The sequence below is a fragment of the Rhinatrema bivittatum genome, chromosome 1 (genome assembly GCF_901001135.1).
Source record: "Rhinatrema bivittatum chromosome 1, aRhiBiv1.1, whole genome shotgun sequence".
Taxonomy (NCBI): domain Eukaryota; kingdom Metazoa; phylum Chordata; class Amphibia; order Gymnophiona; family Rhinatrematidae; genus Rhinatrema; species Rhinatrema bivittatum.
This window is the reverse complement of record NC_042615.1, coordinates 239,582,552-239,604,225: the sequence shown is the minus strand read 5'-3', so window position 1 is coordinate 239,604,225 and position 21,674 is coordinate 239,582,552. Positions and strand designations below refer to the sequence as shown.

At 46.9% G+C, this 21,674-nt stretch overlaps 1 protein-coding gene across 4 annotated transcripts in view; it reads right to left on the bottom strand.

The window, feature by feature from the left end:
• The window catches only part of KDM3A (lysine demethylase 3A), a 546,931-nt gene that overhangs the window by 412,224 nt on the left and 113,033 nt on the right, over positions 1 to 21,674 (bottom strand). For all 4 annotated transcript variants that reach the window (XM_029592841.1, XM_029592851.1, XM_029592832.1 and 1 more), the window contains one exon: positions 4,350 to 4,474. In XM_029592841.1, the coding sequence (XP_029448701.1) occupies positions 4,350 to 4,474 (125 nt within the window). The remainder of the gene's footprint in view (positions 1 to 4,349; positions 4,475 to 21,674) is intronic.

Sequence of the window (21,674 nt, the reverse complement as noted above, 5' to 3'; positions counted from 1 at the left end):
GCTTGAAGGTGAATTGACTGCTTGTGAGCGTGAGAGAAAATCTGTAGAGTCTCTCTGCAGAGAGGCCATGAACCCAACCCGCCTTGCTTGTTTATATAAAACATGGCAACCTGGTTGTCCGTGTAAATCATTACTCTCCGACCCCGTAGATACTCTTGAAAGGTGAGCAGGGTGTTGCGAATCGCTCTGAGCTCTAAGAGGTTTATTTGTAATTTCTGTTCGGTTGGCGACCAAAGACCCTGTGTCTCCAGGAAGTCCAAGATGAGCTCCCCAGCCCTTTCAAGAGGCGTCTGTTGTGAGGACTGCATTGTGCGGCTGGGGGTGGAACGGAGCTCCCTTGCTCAACGTCGGCCCTTTGAGCCACCAAGTGATGTCCCGTCTCATCTGGGTGGTTAAACGTACTGTTTTGCGTAAAGATTGCGTGTGTTGTCGCCATTGACGTTTTAGTCCCCACTGTAGGAGTCGCATGTGTAACCTCGTGTTTGGAACTGTGAAGTTCGCCGCAGCCATGTGTCCCAGAACTCGCAGTATGGTTCGGGCTGTGGCAGATTGTGGGCTCTGTAGGGATAGGAGCAAAGAGCACATCACTAGTTTCCTTTCCTCCGGTAGGAATGCCCTGGTCTGACGTGTGTCCAGTCGCGCTCCTATGAATTGTAGAATTTGTGAGGGCTGTATCTTGGATTTTGGATAATTGATGATTAATCCTAGTCGCTGTAAACAGGTTATTGCTATGTTGAGATGCGATTTCAAGAGGATCGGATCCGACGCTACTATCAGCCAGTCGTCGAGGTAAGGAAATATAGTTAGTCCCTGTAAGCGAAGATGGGCCACCACTACCACCATGCACTTGGTGAATACCCTGGGTGCTGCCGAAAGTCCAAAGGGTAGGACCCTGTATTGATAATGTTGGTTGTGGTACTGGAAACATAGGTACTGCCAATAGGATTTGTGGATCGGGATGTGCGTGTACGCATCCGTGAGGTCTATAGAACACATCCAATCCTTGTGTTGCAGTAAGGGCAGGATGGACTTTAGGGATACCATTCTTGAACTTTTCCCGGACTAGGCACTTGTTGAGTTCTCTGAGGTCCAGAATGGGCCGATTGCCCCCGGACTTCTTTGGAATGAGGAAATATGGGGAGTAGAACCCCTGGCCCTTCGATTCCCGAGGGATCGGGTGGATCGCCTTTTGATGAAGGGTGGTCAACTCCTGGGCCAGCTGGGGTTGGAATGGATTTCCCCTTTGCAGGGAAAGTGTGGAGTGGTGGGTTTGGAGAGGAAGTGTAACTGATATCCATTTTGAACTATGTCTAGAACCCACTAATCTGTTGTGAAAGTTTGCCATGCGGCATAGCAAGCGATTATCCTGCCCGGGGGATGTTCTGGCAAGGAGGGTGGCAGTGGGCTCAAAAAGACTGCACAGTCTTAGCTGGGACTGCCGTCTGTTGTTGTGGCTGGCGTTGTGCACGTTGTTTGCCCCTCCTCTGTTGTTGAGGAGGATTATTGTTTGTTTGTCTATGGTAGGGTGTATAGGATTGCGTTCTGAAGTTCTGGTAAGTCCTGTACGGTCTTCTGGAGAATGGTTGTTTGCGAGAGGAAGTAAAGAATCGTTTCGCAGACGTTGGAGCTGCAAGTGATTGAACCGCTAGCGCCTGATCCTTCAGTTTACTAACGGTATCGTGCAGACGGTCTCCAAAGAGGTTATCACCCGAGCATGGCAAGTTAGCTAGTTTTTCATGTAGATCTTCTCTAATGGCGCTAGCCTTAAGCCATGCTAGACGTCTGGCAGCTATCGCCATAGCTGACGCTCTTGATGAATTCTTGAATCCTTCGTAAACCGCTCTCAGCATATGACGAGTGCACTCCTCCATGTCTGATATCGGGGACGGAATGCCCTCTCCCAAAGCCGTGAACATGCCCTTGGTGGCCTGTAGGCATTCGTACATGTACTGTACCATGTAGAAATGATGGTGATGAATACGAGCCGTAAGCTTTGCATTCTGATAGACCCGTTTCGCAAAGTCGTCCAGGCATTTATTGTCCTTTCCTGGAGGGGCGGATGCATGTGATTTTGTTTTTCGAGACCTCTGAAGTGCCGATTCTACCACTATGGATTCATGTGGTAACTGAGGGATGGCGTATGTAGAAGGCCTTTGTAATTTAAATTTCAAGTCAGTCTTCCGAGATACCGCCGGCAAAGCATAGGGCGTATCCCATGACTTTTGTAGTACTCCATGCAACACTGCGTGTGGTGGAAGAGCCGACGGCTCCCCCGGGGCATCGAAAATCTTGAGTAACCCAAATGTCTCTGCCCTCAGCTCCGGTAATTTTTGTATATCCAGTTTTAAGATATTACCCATTTTGTCAACAAACTTAGGGTACGTGAGATCTTCCGGGGGGGATATGGTTCTGCCGGTTGTTCAGGTGGATCAGATGGATAACCTGTAGATGAAGAAGGCGAGGAATGTGCCTATATGGAATCTCTGTGAGGAGAAGGAGAAACTGGATAAATTGGTGGAGAGTGGGATAAAGTGGATGGAACATCCTGTTGAGTTTGTGGTGGAGTGTGTGCAGTCTCTGCCGGGGTAGTAGACTCTGGTGGTAAAGTGTACGATGATTGCAGGGATTCAAAGAATCCTGCTAAGGATTGTGTGAGGTCCCAAAAAGCCTTTGAAGTATGCGGTGGCATTGGGGGCCGTTGTGCGAATTGTGTTAACTCCGAAGGGAGAGGATTAGCATCCTTTTCCCGATCTGATTGATCACTCCAGTTCGCATCATGGTGACCTTTGGACTGCACCGTGTGTGTACTGCTGGGAGACCGAGACGAGGAAATAGGAATAACTCTTTGTAAGGACGAGTAAGAGCGGTTAGAACTACTCCTGTAATGGGAGGATGAGGAAGAAGATTTTCCCCTTCCGTGATGTGACCCATGATGCCTCTTAGATTGCCCCTGGTCTCGACCAGGGGAGGGTGATGAGTTAGAGTGGCGATGTCTCTTTCTTGCAGAGGAAGTTCTGCTACCCCTGGAATCCTTGTCCGAACATGGTGTCCTGCCCGAGTGCTTCTCCGTTCGTGGAGATTTAGCTCGTGGCGTATGCCCCCGTGTATCTCCAATTGATATCGAGTGGGCATATTCCGACCTCTGGAGAGGGTCTTTGTGGTCTTGACTGGATTATTCCTTTTGTTCCGGTCTGATCGGTTCCGGAAGCGGCGTTGTTGATGCAGTTTTAGTCTGCACTGCCCCGCTAGGCTTTACCTTTATGGTGCGCCGCTTAGGGTCCAAGGACTTTTGCTTGGAGGTAGATGTATTCCCCGGCGCCGGATGCTGCGCCGACTGCTCCGATGGTTCGGGTCCGGAAATAGTCTTTAATTTTTTCCTCTCCGCTTCCACTGTCTTCGGCGCCGGATGTGTCTTCGGCGCCGATTGCGACGTACTCAGCATAGAGTGTGACTTTTTCGGCGCCGATTGGGTTTCCAGCCCCAGCCGCGACTTCCCCGGTGCCGGCTCCGATGACCTCTGCTCTGGCTCCGAGCTCTGCAGTGCCGTTTTTGGCCCTTTGTGCGCCGGCTCGTAGCTGTAGTGCGTACCGATCGCGGTTTCGGCTCCGTGGCCGTTGAAAGTATCAAGACCCTTACCGGATTGTCCTGTAGAGGCCTTTGGGAACAGGGCTCAGACAACTTGAAAGGCTTCTGTTTCCCGTCATCAATTCTTTGGGCCTGAAGACCAGATCCCTGGTCTCCATAGTCTCTGGGTTTCCTTTTAGCCTCACGTATCTTCGGAGACTGAGGGTCCCAGGAAGCCGCTCTCTTCGTAGAGGTAGAAGATTTTGATTTGGGTCCCGGGGACGAGTGTGTGGTGGATGCCTTGTCTTCTAACGGCAGCTCCAGCCAGCGGTAACTTCTGTGCCGACGAGCTCTGGGTGACATCTTTTCACAATGTTCGCAGTCAGATTGAGGGTGTTCGCGCCCAAGACAGCGGTAGCAGCGATCATGCCCGTCGGTGACTAACATGATCTTACCGCAAGGGCACGGTTTGAAACCTGACTGTTTTTTAGACATTATGACGTTTTCTTCTGAGGAGAAGGCGGCTCCGCGTGCACTCCCGCGCGCGGAAAAAAACAGACTGAGGAGAACCGTTGATTCCTGCGCGGGAACCCACGCGCAGCCGCAGAGGATCAAAGATCTTCACTCTGCTATGAAGCTCCACCTCCCGGGCCCTGATTGACAGTTCCCATACAGCATGGCTAATTCAGCCCTGCTATCGACGGGAAAAGATACTAGCACAGAAAATAAAATAAGATGTGCAAACTTCTCATCTTCTATCAATTTTAATATGGAGATTTGCTTACCTGCTCACAATCAACTTCTAAAGTTCTTGTGCTTGGATTTCCATTAACAACTGTTGCTGCAAACCATTGCGTTGAGGCATCCAAGCTGTAAACTCTAACTTTTGAGCCAATTAAGCTCCTGGTACCTTAAAAACAAAAATTTGGCATTAAATGTGATAAGTATGGTTTACGAACTCAATTGTCACATAACCTTCCACAGAAACAGAATAGTACCTACAATAGAGTTTTTACATACAAAATTGTGATTTTTAAGATCTTTCTTAAATTCAAATTTGTTTTGGCAGAAAAAAAAAAAAAAGGAGTGGCATAGCTGTTAAGACTGCACTGAGAACCAGTGAAAAGCAAGTTTGCTTACCATAAATGGTGTTTCCGTAGATAGCAGGATGAATTAGCCATGCTGTCTGTCATGGGATCTGTCAATCAGGTCCAGGAGGCGGAGCTTTACAAAGCAGAGATTAGATTTTAGCTCTCTGCGGCTGCGCGTGTGTTCCCACGCAGGAAAGTAACAGATTCTCCTCAGTCTGAAATTAAGCTGTAGTTTGGAAAGACGGTGACTGCCAGGGATGAGGGTGGGACAGCATGGCTAATTCATCCTGCTATCTACGGAAACACCATTTACGGTAAGCAAACTTGCTTTTTCCCGTCGATAGCAGGGCTGAATTAGCCATGCTGTCATGGGAGTCCCAAGCTCCCAATCACGTTGTTTATGGTATATATGTTTGTACGTGATCATGAACAGTGTGGCATTCACCATGTACAAGAGGAAAGAGATTGCAGTATTGCGTGCCCCATCTTTGCATCAGTGGCTGCTTGTTGATCAAGGCAGTAGTGCAATGTGAAGGTATGAAGCGAGGACCATGTAGCTGCCTTACAAATGTCAATGGGTTGTACATGTTTAAGGTGTGCCAAGGTGGCCACCACTGCTCTAACTTGATGAGCTTTGGGAACAGAATGTAGCTGTAGGTTCTGTTTGTCGTAGCAGAACTTGATGCACTGTGCTATCCAGCTGGAGATGGTGCGTTTAGCCACCGGTAGTCCAGGCGCCTTAGAGTCACAAAAGAGACAGAGCAGAGAAACATTGGAGTCCGAGTTTGTTCTCTCTTTGTAGTATGCTAAAGCTCTTTTGCAGTCTAGTGTATGCAGTAATTTTTCCGTGTCATTTGCATGAGGTTTAGGGAAAAAGGTGGGCAGTTCTATGGTCTGATTGAGATGGAATTGAGAAACCACTTTTGGTAGAAAGGGTGGGTGAGTTCAGAGAACCACCTTCTGGTGATGAAACTATAAATACAAAGAATAATGGACCAAGGCCTGTAATTCACTGACTCGTCGTGCTGATGTTACTGCCACGAGGAATACCACCTTCCATGAGGTATTTAATGTGTGCCGAGTCCGTGGGTTCAAACGGGAAAAACATGAGCTGTTCAAGAACTATGTTGAGGTTCCATGGAACTGGAGGCTGGGAGATCGGAGGGCGAAGGGCGAAGGTGAGTTAACCCCTTGATGAAACGAGATAGTAAGGGGTGATTGGAAATAGGAATATTGTTAAGTGGTCTGTGATATGCCGCTATGGCACTGAGATGAACCCTGATGGATGAGGTTGCCAGACCAGCTGTGTACAGTATGCAAATTATCCTTGAGTAACTCAGGTGAACAGTCTAAAGGTGGTACACCGTTAGAATTGCAACAGGTAGAGTAGCGTTTCCATTTATAGCTATAGTTTTTCCTCGTTGAAAGTTTCCTGGATTCTAACAAAATGGATTGTGCCAAAGTGGAAACTCCCTGTTCTGTTAAAAGGAGCCTCTCAATCTCTATGCTGTTAAATGGAGAGATGAGTAGCGGGTGTAGAAGCGTTCTTTGATCTTGGAAGAGAAGATCTGGGCGATTCGGTAATCGAATGTGGTCCGTGGACAGTGAGAAGAAAACTATACCACGGTTGCCTGGCGTCCACAGAATGAGGAAGGCATCTTGGGCGATTCTGAACTGACTTGGTCTTATCGAGCAGAATTTGGGAACCTGAGTGTTGATTTCTGTTGCAAAGAGATCCATCGCAGGTGTCCCCCATTGCATGAAAATGTCTTGGGCTACCTCCGAATTGAGTGTCCATTCATGAGGATGAAAGATGCGGCTTAACCTGTCCGCTCTTGTATTTGCTACTCCTGGTAGGTAAGTTGCTTGCAGATGTATGCAATATTGGTGAGCATGTTTGAAGATTGTCAGGGTCTCCTTGCAAAGGGGCCATGAACCGGACCCTCCTTGCTTGTTGATATAAAACATTGCTACTTGATTGTCTGTGTAGATCATGACTCTGCGGCCCTTTAAGTGATCTTGAAACACTTATTTATTTATAGTTTTTTATATACCGCGGCACATAATGCACATCACCTCGGTTTACAGCAAACAGTAATTCAGCCATAGGCTTTACAATAAACATAAGTGGAAAAAGCCAAACGCTTGTTTAACAGTTAACTAGGAATATAAATATCATATACATATGTGTAACAATGATAACTTAAATAATTAAAGTCTTTCCTGTAGGGAGTTTTTTCTCGGGAATAATACAGGTAGGGAAAGGCAAGGTAGGGGGGAGGAATCAGGAAGAGGTTGAGCAGCGATGTATGTAATTTGCATGAGTCCCATCCTTCAAGGGTAGGCTTTTCTAAACAGCCATGTTTTTAGGTTATGTTTAAATTTTCGGTGGCAAGGTTCCTGGCGCAGCTCCGAGGGCATATTGTTCCACATTGTAGCACATTTCGAATTGCTCTGAGCTCTAATAGATTTATCTGCAGGGACTGCTCGTAGATTGTCCATAACCCCTGGGTTTCGTAAATCGAGATGTGCTCCCCATCCCTTGCAAGACGCATCTGTGGTTAAGACTGCGTTGTGAGGAGGAGGACTGAATAATGCTCCTTTGGACAGGGTGGATTCTAGAAGCCACCATGTTATGTCCTGTTTCAACTCTGAGGTCAACGATAACTTCTGTGTCAACGGTTGTGTTGTCTCCATTGACGTTTTAGTCCCCATTGCAGGCATCTCATGTGTAGCCTTGTGTTGGGAAGCGTGAAAATAACCGCCGCCACATTGCCGAGGACTACCAAAATTTGTCTCGCCGAAAGCCTATGAGTGTTGTTCAATGAGTAGAAAAGTTGACATATTTGTATTATTCTTTCTGTTGGGAGATATGCCCGATTGCGAACAGTGTCCAGGCCTGCTCCTATGAACTGTAGTCGTGTTGGTTGGAGATGTGATTTCTGAAAATTGATCACTAGTCCCAATTCCTGTAAGCACTGTTATCACCCGGAGATGATAGAGTAAGATCTCCGGGGTCGAGGCTATTATTAGCCAATCGCCCAGATATGGAAAGATGGTCATACCCTGTTGTCTGAGATAAGCCACCACCATAACCATGCATTTGGTAAAAACCCTGGGTGCAGCCGATAGTCCAAAGGGAAGAACCTTGTACTGATAGTGTTGATGGCCATAGCGAAAGCATAGGTAATGCCAAGAGGATGGATGGATTGGAATGTGTGTGTACGCATCCTTCAGATCAATGGAACACATCCAATTGTTGGGTTGAATCAGAGGTAAGATCGATTTCAACGATACTATCTTGAATTTCTCTTTGGTCAGGAATTTGTTCAATTCCCGTAGATCTAATATGGGGCGAAGTCCACCCGTCGTTTTGGGTATGAGGAAGTATGGGGAATAAAATCCTGCTTTTTGGGTTTTCGGGAAAATTCAAATGGCTTGCTGTTTGCAAAGCAAAGCAAAGCAAATCTCCTCCCCCAGTTGTGGTTGGAAGCTTTGACTCTTGAGAGTGGAAAAGTGAGGTAGTATGGGTTTTGTGGTAAATTGGAGTTGATAGCCATGTCGTACTATTTCTAAAACCCATTGATCGGTTGTTATTCTCTCCCAGGCTGCCAGGCAAGAATGAGTTCTGCCAGGTGGTGCTTGATTTATTAAAAAGACGGCATTGATGTTACTGCAGTAGACGGTTGTTGTGTTTGCTGTCTCTGGTTACGTGGTTTACCCCTATGTTGAGTCGTGTTTTGTTGCAGCGGAGGACGCTGGTAAGATGGATACGTCTGTGTACGAAAAGATTGATAAGACCTGTAAGGCCTACGATTATAGGATTGTCTACGTGTAGATCCCACGTAACGACGCATGGTCGAGTAGTGAGATTGTGACGTTAAGGATTGGACTGCTAGAGCTTCCTCCTTTAATTTTCCAACTGTTGATTGAAACTGTTCTCCGAACAGGTTGTCTCCTCTACACGGGATGTTCGTTAGTTTCTCGTATCGTACTAGAGCGTAACCATGTCATCCTACGGGCTGCTATGGCTGTTGCAGATGCCCTAGAAGATGTTTCAAATGCCTCATATATTGATCGTAGGTGGTGTCGCGAACACTCCTCCATATCATGAAGAGGCAGTGGTACCTCCCCTGTTTCATGCTACAGATGCCTCCTTTTTACGATGTACTCAGATATCTCTGTTCATCTATTCAGTGTATCTACCCTGTGTTTATCTTGTTCTTTCATTCTCCTAGTTATGCCATCTCTCATTATTGTTAATTTTTAAAATTTCAAATATCGTTCAATGTAACAAGTTGTTTTGTATGTAAACCGGAGTGAAGGCAACCCTGCTATACCTCGGTATATTAAAAAATGCTAAATAAATAAATACCTGATCAGCCGTTGAGGAAAGCATGCCTTTCGTGGCTTGTATGCACTCATATAGGTATTGTACCATATAGAATTGATGGTGCATAATGCGGGCGTTCAACATTGAGTTGTGATACAACTTCCTGCCAAAGTCATCTAAACACCTGTTGTCTTCGCCTGGTGGATATGAGATATGCGATTGATTTTTTGAATCTTTGCATTGCAGACTCTACCACAATTGAAGCATGTGGTAGTTGTGGTATAGAGTAAGGCAATGTCTTTCGCATACGGAATTTTATTTTTCTTGGAAACCGCTGATAGAGAGTAAGGTGTTTCCCACGACTTCTGTAAGACAGAATGTAATAAGTTGTGCGGTGGGAGAGATGTTGGTTCTCCCGGAGCATCGAAAATCTTTAGGAGACCAAAGGTTTCTGACCTAGGGTCCGTCTCCTTTTGGACCACGAGATGTAGTATTGTGCCCAATTTTTCTAAACATTTTGGGTATGTCAGGTCCTCTGGAAGAGAATATGGTTCCTGTGGTTGTTCTTGTGGATCAGATGGGAATTGAGTAGATGACAACGGGGAGGTTTGTGGAGATAGAGAATCTATTGGGGTATCTTGTTGTTGAATTGGTCGTTTCGTCATTGGGGATGCCGGAGGCTCCACCAACGGTTCTCTAGAGGTATGTATATTGTGCTCTGGAGAACTCACAGATAGTTCATTAGACATCTTAAAAGATGACTGAAGAGTTTCATAAAACCCTGCCAATGATTGGGATAATTGAAGAAATGCCTCTTTTGTATGAGGAGGCATTGCTGCACGACCAAATTGTTTTGGTAGTTCACTTGTTTTAGGTGGTACAGTAGGAATCTTAGCGGAAGTAGCTGGTACCTTATACTTGTTCCTCACCTTGCCCTCTGTAGTCTTAACAGAATTATCTGAGGACGAAGATGCAGCAGAGGAAGTGATTTGTATTAATTGTCTACGAGATAAGGAATCTACACTTCGTGGCTGAGATGACCGAGAAGTGGAAGGGCTCACTGCCCATGTATCTTGTCTGCGCAGCTTTTTGACGTTGAGTGGCATGACCGCCAATGGTGATGGTGTGACGATGATCCTGTACGGGTTCCATCTCCAGACAGTGATCGTTTGATTCGTTTTGACTTCACCTCTGTAGAGTCTGAAGAGGTGGAATGAGGTACATCTGGAGACTGATGTCTTCGTTTTACCCCATGTGGTATTGAATGATCTATTTGTTTGGACTTTTGTAGTCTACTATGCGTCAATCTGTGTGTTGTCGAGTGCGCCGATGTTTTTTGTAAGTTGTGCGCATATACCGACTTGTGCGCAGAAGTCGACGCCGTGCGCTCAGATGGTTTCAGCGCCGTTGTTCGGCGCCGAGCTCTCTTCAGGTGGTTCCGGCGCCGTGCGCACAGACGTCTCCGGCGCCGTATGCACATATGCTTCCTGCGTCGTGCGTGCCAGTGTCTTGTGCGCCGTTGTCGATTCGGGCTCAGAAGTATTATGCGCCAATGGTGATTTGGACGCAGAAGGTACTTCAGGCGCATAAGTTGACTGCACCGAAGATTTAGGCACCATTGAGTCCTACGCCGATTGCCGAGGCTCTTTCGGTCCTCTCGGATCCGAAGGCCTATGTCAGCTCGGTAAGTCCCTACCTCCAAGCCTGGAGGGCTGAGGATCCCACGACAATGCTCTTTTCTGTGACTGAGCCACTGTCAACGAGGGACCTGGTGAAGAATGAGCTTCCGATGGCTCGGAAAACGTGAAAAGTTCAAACATTTTGTAGGACCGTTCTCTTGGGGACATTTGAGCACAAAAATTAGTTTTGTAAATAATGCTCTGGTCCCAGGCATCGGTAACATTGATCATGGCCATCCGTGACAGACATTACCTTCCAACAGGTACAGGGTTTAAACCCCGGCTTTGACATTTTAATAAAAATAGAAAATGCTGAGGAGAAGTCAGCCCCGCGTGCAATCCCGGTCACGGAAAAAAAACAGACTGAGGAGAATCTGTTACTTTCCTGAGCAGGAACACGCTCAGCCCCAGAGAGTTAAAATCTAATCTCTGCTTTGTAAAGCTCCGCCTCCCAGACCTGACTGACAGATCCCATGACAGCATGGCTAATTCAGCCCTGCTATCGACGGGAAAACCAGGTTTCAAATCCCGCTTCTCCCACTGATGCTCTTACTGACTTCTATGGTAGCAGTCTCTCTCTCCATGCCTAAAAAGGTACCCACTTAGATTGTAAGCCCCTTGGAGCAGAGACATGCTGTAAGTTACCTTGAGCATTATTTAGAAAGGCAAACTAGAAATCCAAATATGTAAACAGAATATCAACACATTTTCACTAATAGATCACCACATTAGGCAGACAACTTTTCAAATGAAATTAGTGCTTACCTGATAATTTCCTTTTCTTTAGTAAAGACAGGTTAATCCCAACAGTGGGTTATGCACCTCTACCAGCAGATGGAGACTGAACAAAGCTGATGTTGCAATATATACACACCCCTGAACTGACATCAGCCTGCCAGTATTCTCTGCAAAAGCCAATTATGGACAAATATTAGACAACCAATTCAAGCAGTCAGATAACAGGGAACACTGAGCTCTGAAAGCGTAACATCACTATTCTAGGGATGAAAACTGAAACCAGTCATCCCCGGAAACTCAGCCACTCAGGAGCACAATAGGACCACAGACCAGCAGCCAAGGGCAGAAGGTGAATTAACCTGTCTTTACTAAACAAAAGGGAATTCAGGAAGTAGTAATTTCTAATTTCTTAGCATTCAGACATGTTAATCCACACCAGTTGGATGTTCCAAAGCTACTCCCGAATAGGGCGGGAGGCTGCCCTCTGTCCAACCCACACTCAAGGCTACATCCTCCCAGGTCTGCGCATCCAGGCAGCAACATTTGAAAGGTATTTAATGGAGGATCACATCATAGCTCAGCAAAACAGGAGACAACAAATCTAAGCTCTGCCCATGACTACCACTCACCCTGTTTACTATCACCATGGACAAGCAGGCAGTCACTGTTCTTGAGAGGTTCTTGAGATGTTTAGAAACCTTAAACTACCTCAGATACCTCTAGATATCCAAGGTCTGCAACAGAAGATATCGTTCAACTCTCTCCCTGCCCAGCATTGGCAGGGAAATTTGACTGATCCAAGTGAAACTCAGACCACTTTCGGCAAAAAAAAAACAACAAAACAGACTAAAGCTGAACTGCCCTGAAGACGGCCGAATAGCCTGCAGCACAGATTGCCATAACAGTCCTCAAACTCTAACTTCAAGGAGAGGACACAGTGGCCAAAAAGTAAAACTTGCCCAAAAGTTCTAGAACCCAGATTAAGGCTCCATAAGAGCACTGGCAACCATAAGGGAGAACAAGGATGCTTCTCCTCCATCAAAAACCAGACTACATCAAAATGGGCCGACAAGGGACTACCATTCACCTCACCTCGGTTGCAGGGTCAGGATCTGCCACCTGCACCTTTCAAGGAGTTAAAGGTCAAGCCCTTAAGGAACCCATCCTGGCAATAGAGGAGGACCGGAAGGCACATCTGCATACTCCTCCCAGCATCCCCCGGGAGAGGAGTCCAGAGGTCACCGCAAGCGATTCAGAGATGGACTTCCACAGCCCCACCTTCCAGAGGCCCCGCACCCTTTGCAGTAGAGGAGGACCGGAAGCGTGCGCCGTTAATCCTTCCATTAACTGACTGAAGATTAATTTAGCGGTGATTAAACAGGATTGGTAAGTATAGCTTTCAGAAATTCTTGGGCTTATAAAAGTTTGGTGAAAGGTGAAATTAAGGGATATATTCTTTAGAGTTTGTGTGTGTCTGAGGTAATAAGCAAGCCAGAGATAGTTAATTCTAGTGTCTGTCTTTCCCACCCACTCAACCCTTGATTTTTAAGCACGAGAAATGCTCATTAATAATCAATCAGGGTCTTATCTAAATAATTCTATTGTACCAGCCCTTACTGAAAGTTTAACCATCCCCTTGTAGGACACTAGCTGATTAAATAGTAAATTCACCTGTAAATTTAAAGTACTCTCATTCCAGCTCTCTTAGTATCCTAAACTTAACTAGGAACTCAATAAAACTAAGATGAAGGCAGCAGTCCAGCAGCAAGAGGGGGGCTTTCCAGTCTTTTGTATTGAGTGTCACGTGTATGATTTTTTACCCGCCGGTGAGAGATTGTATGTGTGCACTCAGTGCAAAGAGCTCCTTGCTCTCAGGGAACGAGTCCGATCTCTGGAGGCTAGAGTAGCAGACTTGGAGGAACTGAGGAAGACAGAGAGGTACATTGAGACCTTCAGGGACATAGTAGCCAAGTCCCAAATCCAGTCTGGCAGCCCCAGTGCTGCCTTGGATCAGAAAGGTCTCCCAGTAGGAGAACATCACCCTGGTGTAGCAGGAAGTGATCCTGTAGCAAGGACCTGCTCTCCAGGTGATGTATTGTCCTCTCGCACTGAAGACAAGTCTCCCAGGGCTACTGCCCAGGAGGGAAGGGTTAGGTCAGCCATCATAGTTGGTAATTCAATTATTAGAAATGTAGATAGCAGGGTGGCTGGTGAACGTGAGGACCGCCTGGTAACTTGCCTGCCTGGTGCGAAGATGGCAGACCTCACGCGTCACCTAGATAGGATTATCGACAGTGCTGGGGAGGAGCCGGCTGTCGTGGTACATGTGGGCACCAATGACATAGGAAAATGTGGGAGAGAGGTTCTGGAAGCCAAATTTAAGATTTTAGTTAGGAAGCTGAAATCCAGAACCTCTAGGGTGGCATTCTCTGAACTGCTTCCTGATCCACGTGCAGGTCCCCAGAGGCAGGCAGAGCTCCAGAGTTTAAATGCATGGATGAGACGATGGTGCAGGGAAGAGGGATTCAGCTTTGTAAGGAACTGGGGAAACGTTTGGGGAAAGGGGAGACTTTTTGAAAGGATGGGCTCCACCTTAACCAGAGTGGAACCAAGCTGCTGGCACTAACTTTCAAAAAGGAAATAGAGCAGCTTTTAAACTAGAACAAGGGGGAAAGCAGACAGTCACTCAGCAGTGCATGGTTCGGAGAAATGTATCCTTGAAGGATACTAATGCAACAGGAGAGTTAGGGCATCCCAACAGAGAAGTTCCATTAAAAGCAAAATTAGTCCATGTGCCTATATGTAAAAAATCACCGAAGCTAATGATTTCTGAATTATCCCTAACAACTGAAAAGCAGGTTACTACAAAAAAACCACACTTTGAAATGTCTGCATGCCAATGCCAGAAGTCTAAGAAATAAGATGGGAGAGTTAAGAGTGTATAGCAGCAAATTATGAGATTGACATAATTGGCATCACAGAGACTTGGTGGAAGGAGGATAACCAATGTGACAGTGCTATATCAGGGTACAAATTATATCGCAATGATGAAGAGGGTCAACTTGGTGGGGGTGTGGCACTTTTTGTCCGGGAGGGTATGAGTCCAACAGGATAGCAAATGTTGCTTACCTGTAACAGGTGTTCTCACAGGACAGCAGGATGTTAGTCCTCAAATATGGGTGACGTCATAGGACGGAGCCCAATCACGGAACACTTTTATCAAAGTTTCTAGAACTTTGACTGGCCCCTACTGGGCATGCCCAGCATGGCACTAACCCTGCAGCCAGCAGGGGTCCCCCCCTTCAGTCTTGTTTTGAAAGCTACAGGTAGTGTTGAAAAATAAAATAAAACGAACCCAACACCGCGAGGCGGCGGGCGGGTTTCTTGAGGACTAACATCCTGCTGTCCTGTGAGAACACCTGTTACAGGTAAGCAACATTTGCTTTCTCACAGGACAAGCAGGATGGTAGTCCTCACATATGGGTGAGTACCGGAGCTGAGGATGGCCGAACATGCACCAAATGTACCCAACGGCGTGCAACAGACACAACAACTGGGGTGGAATTTGGTAGAGGGCATCCGGAACCCTATTGGGCAGGCGGAAGGGTGTTGGTATGTCACGTTGGAAAAAGGTTACGGAGGACAGATTGGCCGAAGATGGAATCCTGTCTTCTGGCTTTGTCCAAGCAATGGTGGGCTGCGAAAGTATGGAGTGAGCTCCAGGTAGCAACACAGATCATGTGCTACTGAAGTCGCCATGGCCCTCACAGAGTGTGCTTTAACACGGTTTTGAAAAGGAATGCCTGCTTGTTGATAGCAAAAAGATATGCAATCCGCCAACCAGGAGGAAAGAGCCTGCTTACCCACAGGTTGCCCTAATTTGTTTGGATGGAAAGAGACGAATAACTGAGTGCTCTTCCTGTGTGCAACTGTACGGTCTAGATAGAAAGCTAGAGCCCGTTTACAGTCAAGGGTATGCAGAGTCTGTTCCCCTGGGTTGGAGTGAGGCCTGTGGAAGAAGATAGGTAGTATGATGGATTGATTAATATGAAACTCCAAAACTACCTTGGGTAAAAATTTAGGGTGAGTACCACCCGGTCCTGCAGGAGTTTAGTGTAAGGTGGATAGGTGACTAAGGCCTGTAACTCACTAACCCTGCAAGCAGAAGTGATAGCTAAAAGGAATAACACTTTCCATGTGAGAAATTTAAGGTCACAGGAGTGGAGAGGTTCGAAAGGTGGTCTCATGAGCCGACCGAGAACCAGGTTAAGGTCCCAAGAAGGGGCCGGAGGACGTAAAGGTGGCTTGATATGGAGCAAGCCTTTAAGAAATCGTGTTACGAGGGGTTGTCCCGAAATAGGGACATCCCCGATTCCTTTATGGAAGGCGGCTACTGCGCTGACATGCATTCTAATGGAAGAGGTCTTCAGACCGGATTCTGATAAATGCCAGAGATAGTCCAAGAAGTTTGGGATTGGACAGGAAAAGGGATCAAGGGACTGCGAAGTGCACCATGATGTGTACCTTTTCCATTTATAAGAATAAGATTTTCTTGTAGAAGGCTTCCGTGAAGCAATCAGGACACGAGAAACTGATTCGGAAAGGTTAAGTGGTTGAAGGATTAACCTTTCAACATCCATGCCGTCAGGGACAAGGCTTGAAGATTGGGATGGAGTAGGCATCCGTCGTTTTGAGTGATCAGATGCGGGTCCGTTCCCAAGGGAATGTGCCTGCGGATGGAGAGATCCTGGAGTATGGGAAACCACACTAGGCGCGGCCAGTGAGGTGCTATCAGGATCATGGTTCCCTTGACCTGACATAGCTTCACGAGAGTCTTCGAGAGAAGAGGAAGTGGAGGGAATACATAAAGCAGACCAGTTGCCCACGTGAGGGAGAATGCATCTCTGGGCCGAGAGTGCTTGCTCCGAATTAGGGAGCAGTAATTGTCCACTTTGTGGTTCTGAGGGGACGCAAAGAGGTCTAATTTGGGGATACCCCCCCATTGCTGGAAGAGAGAGATCGCTACCGATGGATTGAGTGACCACTCATGTGGTTGGAAGACACGGCTCAGTTTGTCTGCCAAGACATTGTTCACTCCCGGCAAGTAGGTGGCCCTGAGGTACATCGAGCAGGAGAGCGCTTCCGCCCAAATCTGCACAGCTTCCTGACACAGAAGGAAGGAGCCTGTGCCACCTTGCTTGTTGATGTACCACATGGCCACCTGGTTGTCCGTCTGAATCAGGATTACGTGATTTGATAGGGAATCCTGAAAAGCTCTGAGAGCATATCGGATTGCTCGAAGTTCCAGGAAATTTATCTGGTGTTTGGCTTCCTCTAGAGACCAAGATACTTACGTCTGTAGACTGTTTACATGAGCTCCCCAACCGATGTTGGAAGCGTCGGTGGTGAGAATCATTTGAGGATCTGGGAGATAAAAGGGCAATCCCTGAGATTGGTGTGATCTTTCCACCAGGCGAGAGATAGATGGAGTGTGTAGGTGATGTAAACAATGGTTGACAGAGGCTGAGTGGCTTGAATCCATTGTGACCTCAGAGTCTAATGCTTGACTCTCATGGCCAGGCGGGCCATTGGTGTCACAGACTGAGGATGCCATGTGTCCCAGCAGGACAAGGAATTGGCGAGCTGTTACTGTGTGTTGAGACTGCAACTGGTGAGCTAGAGACACGAGGGTTTGAGCTCGCTGCTGAGGGAGAAAGGCTTTTGCCTGTAAGGTGTCCAAGTCTGCCCCAATGAAGGATAAGGTTTGAGATGGGAGTAAATAGGATTTCTCGTAATTGACGAGAAATCCTAGAGATATTAGAGTGCGAATGATCAGGTTCAGGGAGGACCGAGCAACTTGCTGGGTTGGGGCCCTGATCAGCCAGTCGTCCAGATAGGGGTAGACATGGACACCTTCCTTCCTGAGAAAGGCTGCGACAACTACGAGGCATTTGGTGAAAACTCGTGGTGCCGATGCTAGGCAGAAAGGAAGCACTCGATATTGGTAGTGCTTTTGGCCTACTAAAAAGCAGAGATACTTGCGATGAGCCGGAGCTATCGCAATGTGGGTGTAAGCGTCTCGGAGGTCTAGAGAGCAGAGCCAGTCTCCTCTTTGTAACAAAGGTAGAAGAGAGCCTAAGGTTACCATCTTGAACTTCTCTCTTTGAAGGTACTTGTTGAGGGCTCGTAGGTCCAGAATTGGACGAAGTCCTCCTGACTTTTTTTGAATCAGAAAGTACCGGGAATAGAATCCTAGGCCTTGTTGTGAAAGAGGGACAGGTTCTATTGCATTTGACTGGAGAAGGAGGGAAACCTCTTGCTCCAGAAGGACAGAGTGGCTGGTTAGTCCCCATGTTTGCAGAGGTTGGGAGTCCGGTGGAAGAGTTAAGAAGTTTAGGTGGTAACCCTGAGCAACGATTGCTAGCACCCATTGGTCAGTTGTGATTGAGTGCCACTTTTCGTGAAAGTGACCTAATCGACCTCCCACTGGTATGCTTTGTAGAGGGATCTGGCTTCCACTCTCCAAGTGAAAGTCAAAAACCCGAAGCAAGCCCTGGCTGGGGAGCTGCTTGCGGTTTTTGTTTTCGAGACTGGCGAGGCTGAGATTTTTGATAAGGCCTCGTCGGTCTGGATCTTGTTAGAGTATATATACTGTACTTTGTTGTTATCTTATTATATATACTGTACATTGTAGTCATGTTATTATAGTTCCATGTATTTATATTTACTCAGTTATTCGACTGTTACTTGTAAGGGCCACGCCCAAAAGTTAATTGTTTGATGTAAACCGATGCGATGTGCGAACGGTTATCGGTATAGAAGAGACTTTAAATAAATAAATAAATAAATAAATAAAAATAAATAAATTGTTGGTGGGGGATAATACTTCCGTGTACGGATGAATGGTTTCTTAGAGTCCTTCTTGAAGGGCTGTTTAGAAGGGAAATCAGAAGGTATCGATGAGAGCTGTTTGAGGGTCTAATGATGGTCCTTTAATTCAGCAACTATTTGTTGAATTTGTTCTCCAAATAGATTATCCCCTAAGCAGGGCAGGGAAGAAAGTCTCTTGAACTTCTGGGCGAAGATCAGAAGAATTGAGCCAGGCCCAGCATCTTGCCGAAATGGCAGCTGCAGACACTCTAGTGGAAGTGTCAAAAATATCATAAGCTGTTCTAATTTCATGTTTTCCTGCTTCAAAGCCCTTAGTTATAAGGGTTTGAAAATGTTGTTGGAATTGTTCAGGCAGGGTTTCAGAGAAATCTTGTATTTGCTTGAAAATGACCCTATTGTATTGGGTCATGTACAGCTGATAAGCTATTCTGGAGATAAGCATGGCCCCTAAGTATACTCGTTGACCAATATTATCTAAGAACTTGTGTTCTTTGATAGAGGTATAGATGAGTATGGCTTTGTTCTTTTTGCTTTCTTTTGGGCTGATTCAACCACTACTGAGTGGGGGTCAAGCTGAGGTTTGTGAAAGCCAGGTGCTGACTGTACGAGATAAGTAGAGTCAGCTTTTTTATGTACTGGAGCAACGGATCCAGGATTCTCCCAATTCTTTTTTAGAAGGTCAAGAAAAACCTGATGAATTGGAATGGAAGTGATCACTTTAGGGGTATCCAGGAATTGGAGAAGCTCCATCATCTGGTGCCTGTCATCTTGCTCCGTCTGAAGCTGAAAAGGGACCAATTCTGACATTTCCTTCACAAAATTGATGAGAGGTCCTCTGGAGGAGAATGCTTTCTACTTTCAGTAGGAGAGGGTGGTGAAGGTAAATCATCGGTGTCTGTGGACATATCAACCCCCCTAGGTATCATAAGGATCAGCGGGCTGACCTGTAGGACCAGGAGGGGGTTGGATACCCGAAGGTCCCGGCTGAGGTTCCGAGAAAGTCGAAGGAATCACCGGGGGCACCAAGAATGCCCTGGCGGGCATCGGTGCCGGCATCAAAGGTATCGATGGTGTCTATGTGCGTTTCGCCCCCGATGAATGAATTGGTGGCAAGGGACGACACGGCATCGATGGTTGAGGCACAACTCCCGAAGGAGGAATGCGGAACGGTGTTTCTCCTCCTGATAAAGCTGTCATCGGGGAGCGCACCGGGGCTGTCGGCAACCCAGGAATTACCGGTGGAAGGGCGGTCATGAGCGCTTCCATCCGGGAAAGCAGCGGTGCCAGCGCTGCTGGAATCGAGTCTGTGACCGGTTCCACTCTCGGCGCCAGAGTCGGTGCCAGAGGGACCTGGAGCCGTTGCATCGCCTTGTCGATGGCCTCCTGGACCAGCTGGTCCAGTTCTTCCCGGAGACCTGAGGTAACAAGACCTGGCTCCGTAACTGAAGAGGGAGGCTGAGGCAGAGCCGGAGGGACCACCTTTACAGGCGGAATCGCGACTCCCAAACCCCGATCGGATGAGGGTTGCCTCGATGTCTCAGTCGCAGGAGTGGACGATGCCGCTCCTGGCCGGGGCTTCTTCGATGGAGGTTCGGACAGTATCGAGGTCGATGGCTTCGGTTCCTCAAGGATCCGAGACTTGCGATGCCGATGGCGATGTTTCTCCCTCCGATCCCCTCGATCTTCGGGGGAAGGGACGGGAGTCGATGCCCGTGAAGACGTCGATGGCGGGCGGTCACTGGACAGTTGTCTATGGTGGTGCGACTTAGACAGTGCCGGTTCCGATGACGTCAATGCGATGGACGGCGTCAGGGTGTGAGCACGGAAAAGGAGTCCCATCTTCTCCATTCTGGCTTTGCGACCTTTTGGTGTCATAAGGGCATATTTGGTGCAAGTCAGGACGTCATGCTCACTACCTAAACACAATACACAGACTCTATGAAGGTCTGTAATAGACATGGTGAGCGTACAATCTGGGCACCAAAGGAAACCAGACGCCATGGCGAAAAAATTGAGCCGCGGTACGGTCGACGGCCAGTAGGCCGCGAGGGCCAAACTCGACTGTAATCGGCAAAAAACTTACCGAAGTACTGCGGGTGAGTAAAGAAAGAGGGACCCCTGTGGGGCAACTTTAACCTTAAAGAAGTCCGTGAAGAAATTCCCGTCAGGAATGTGGTCAGAGCTCCTTAACCGCGAGGCTACTGCTGTGTGGAAAAAAAAAAAGACTGAAGGGGGACCCCTGCTGGCTGCAGGGTTAGTGCCATGCTGAGCATGCCCAGTAGGGGCCAGTCAAAGTTCTAGAAACTTTGATAAGTGTTCCGTGATTGAGCTCCGTCCTGTGACGTCACCCATATGTGAGGACTACCATCCTGCTTGTCCTGTGAGAAAAAGATCATACAAGAGACCAAATGCTCAGAATCTATATGGGTAGAAATCCCATGTGTCTTGGGTAAGAGTATAGTGATAGGAGTATACTACCATCCACCTGGACAAAATGGTCAGACAGATGATTAAATGCTAAGAGAAATCAGGGAAGCTAACCAATTTGGCAGTGCAATAATAATGGGAGATTTCAATTACCCCAATATTGACTGGGTAAATGTAACATCAGGGCTTGCTAGAGACAAAGTTCCTGGATGTAAAAATGACTGCTTCATGGAGCAATTGGTTCAGGAACAAACAAGAGGATTTGGTGAGAGGTAACTGTCGTGGGGCCACTTGGCAACAGTGATCATAATGATCAAATATAAACTAATAACTGGAAGGGGGACAATAAGTAAATCTGCAGCTCTAACACTGAACTTTCAAAAGGGAAACTTTGATAAAATGAGGAAAATAGTTAGAAAAAAAACTGAAAGGTGCAGCTGCAAAGGTTAAAAGTGTTCAACAGGCATGGACATTGTTTAAAAATACAATCCTAGAGGTGCAGTCCATATGCATTCCACACATTAAGAAAGGTGGAAGGAAGGCAAAACGATTACAGTCATGGTTAAAAGGTGAGGTGAAAGAGGCTATTTTAGCAAAAAAAAATCCTTCAAAAATTGGAAGAAGGATCCATCTGAAGAAGATAGGATAAAGCATAAGCATTGTCAAGTTAAGAGTAAAACATTGATGAGACAGGAGAAGAGAGAATTTGAAATGAAGTTGGCCATAGAGGCAAAAACTCATAAAAACTTTTTAAAATATATCCGAAGCAAGAAACCTGTGAGGGAGTCGGTTGGCCCATTAGATGACAGAGGGGTTAAAGGGGCTCTTAGGGAAGATAAGGCCATTGCAGAAAGACTAAATTAATTCTTTGCTTCCGTGTTTACAAATGAGGATGTTGGGGAGATACCAGATCTGGAGATGGTTTTCAGGGGTGATGAGTCAGAAGAGCTG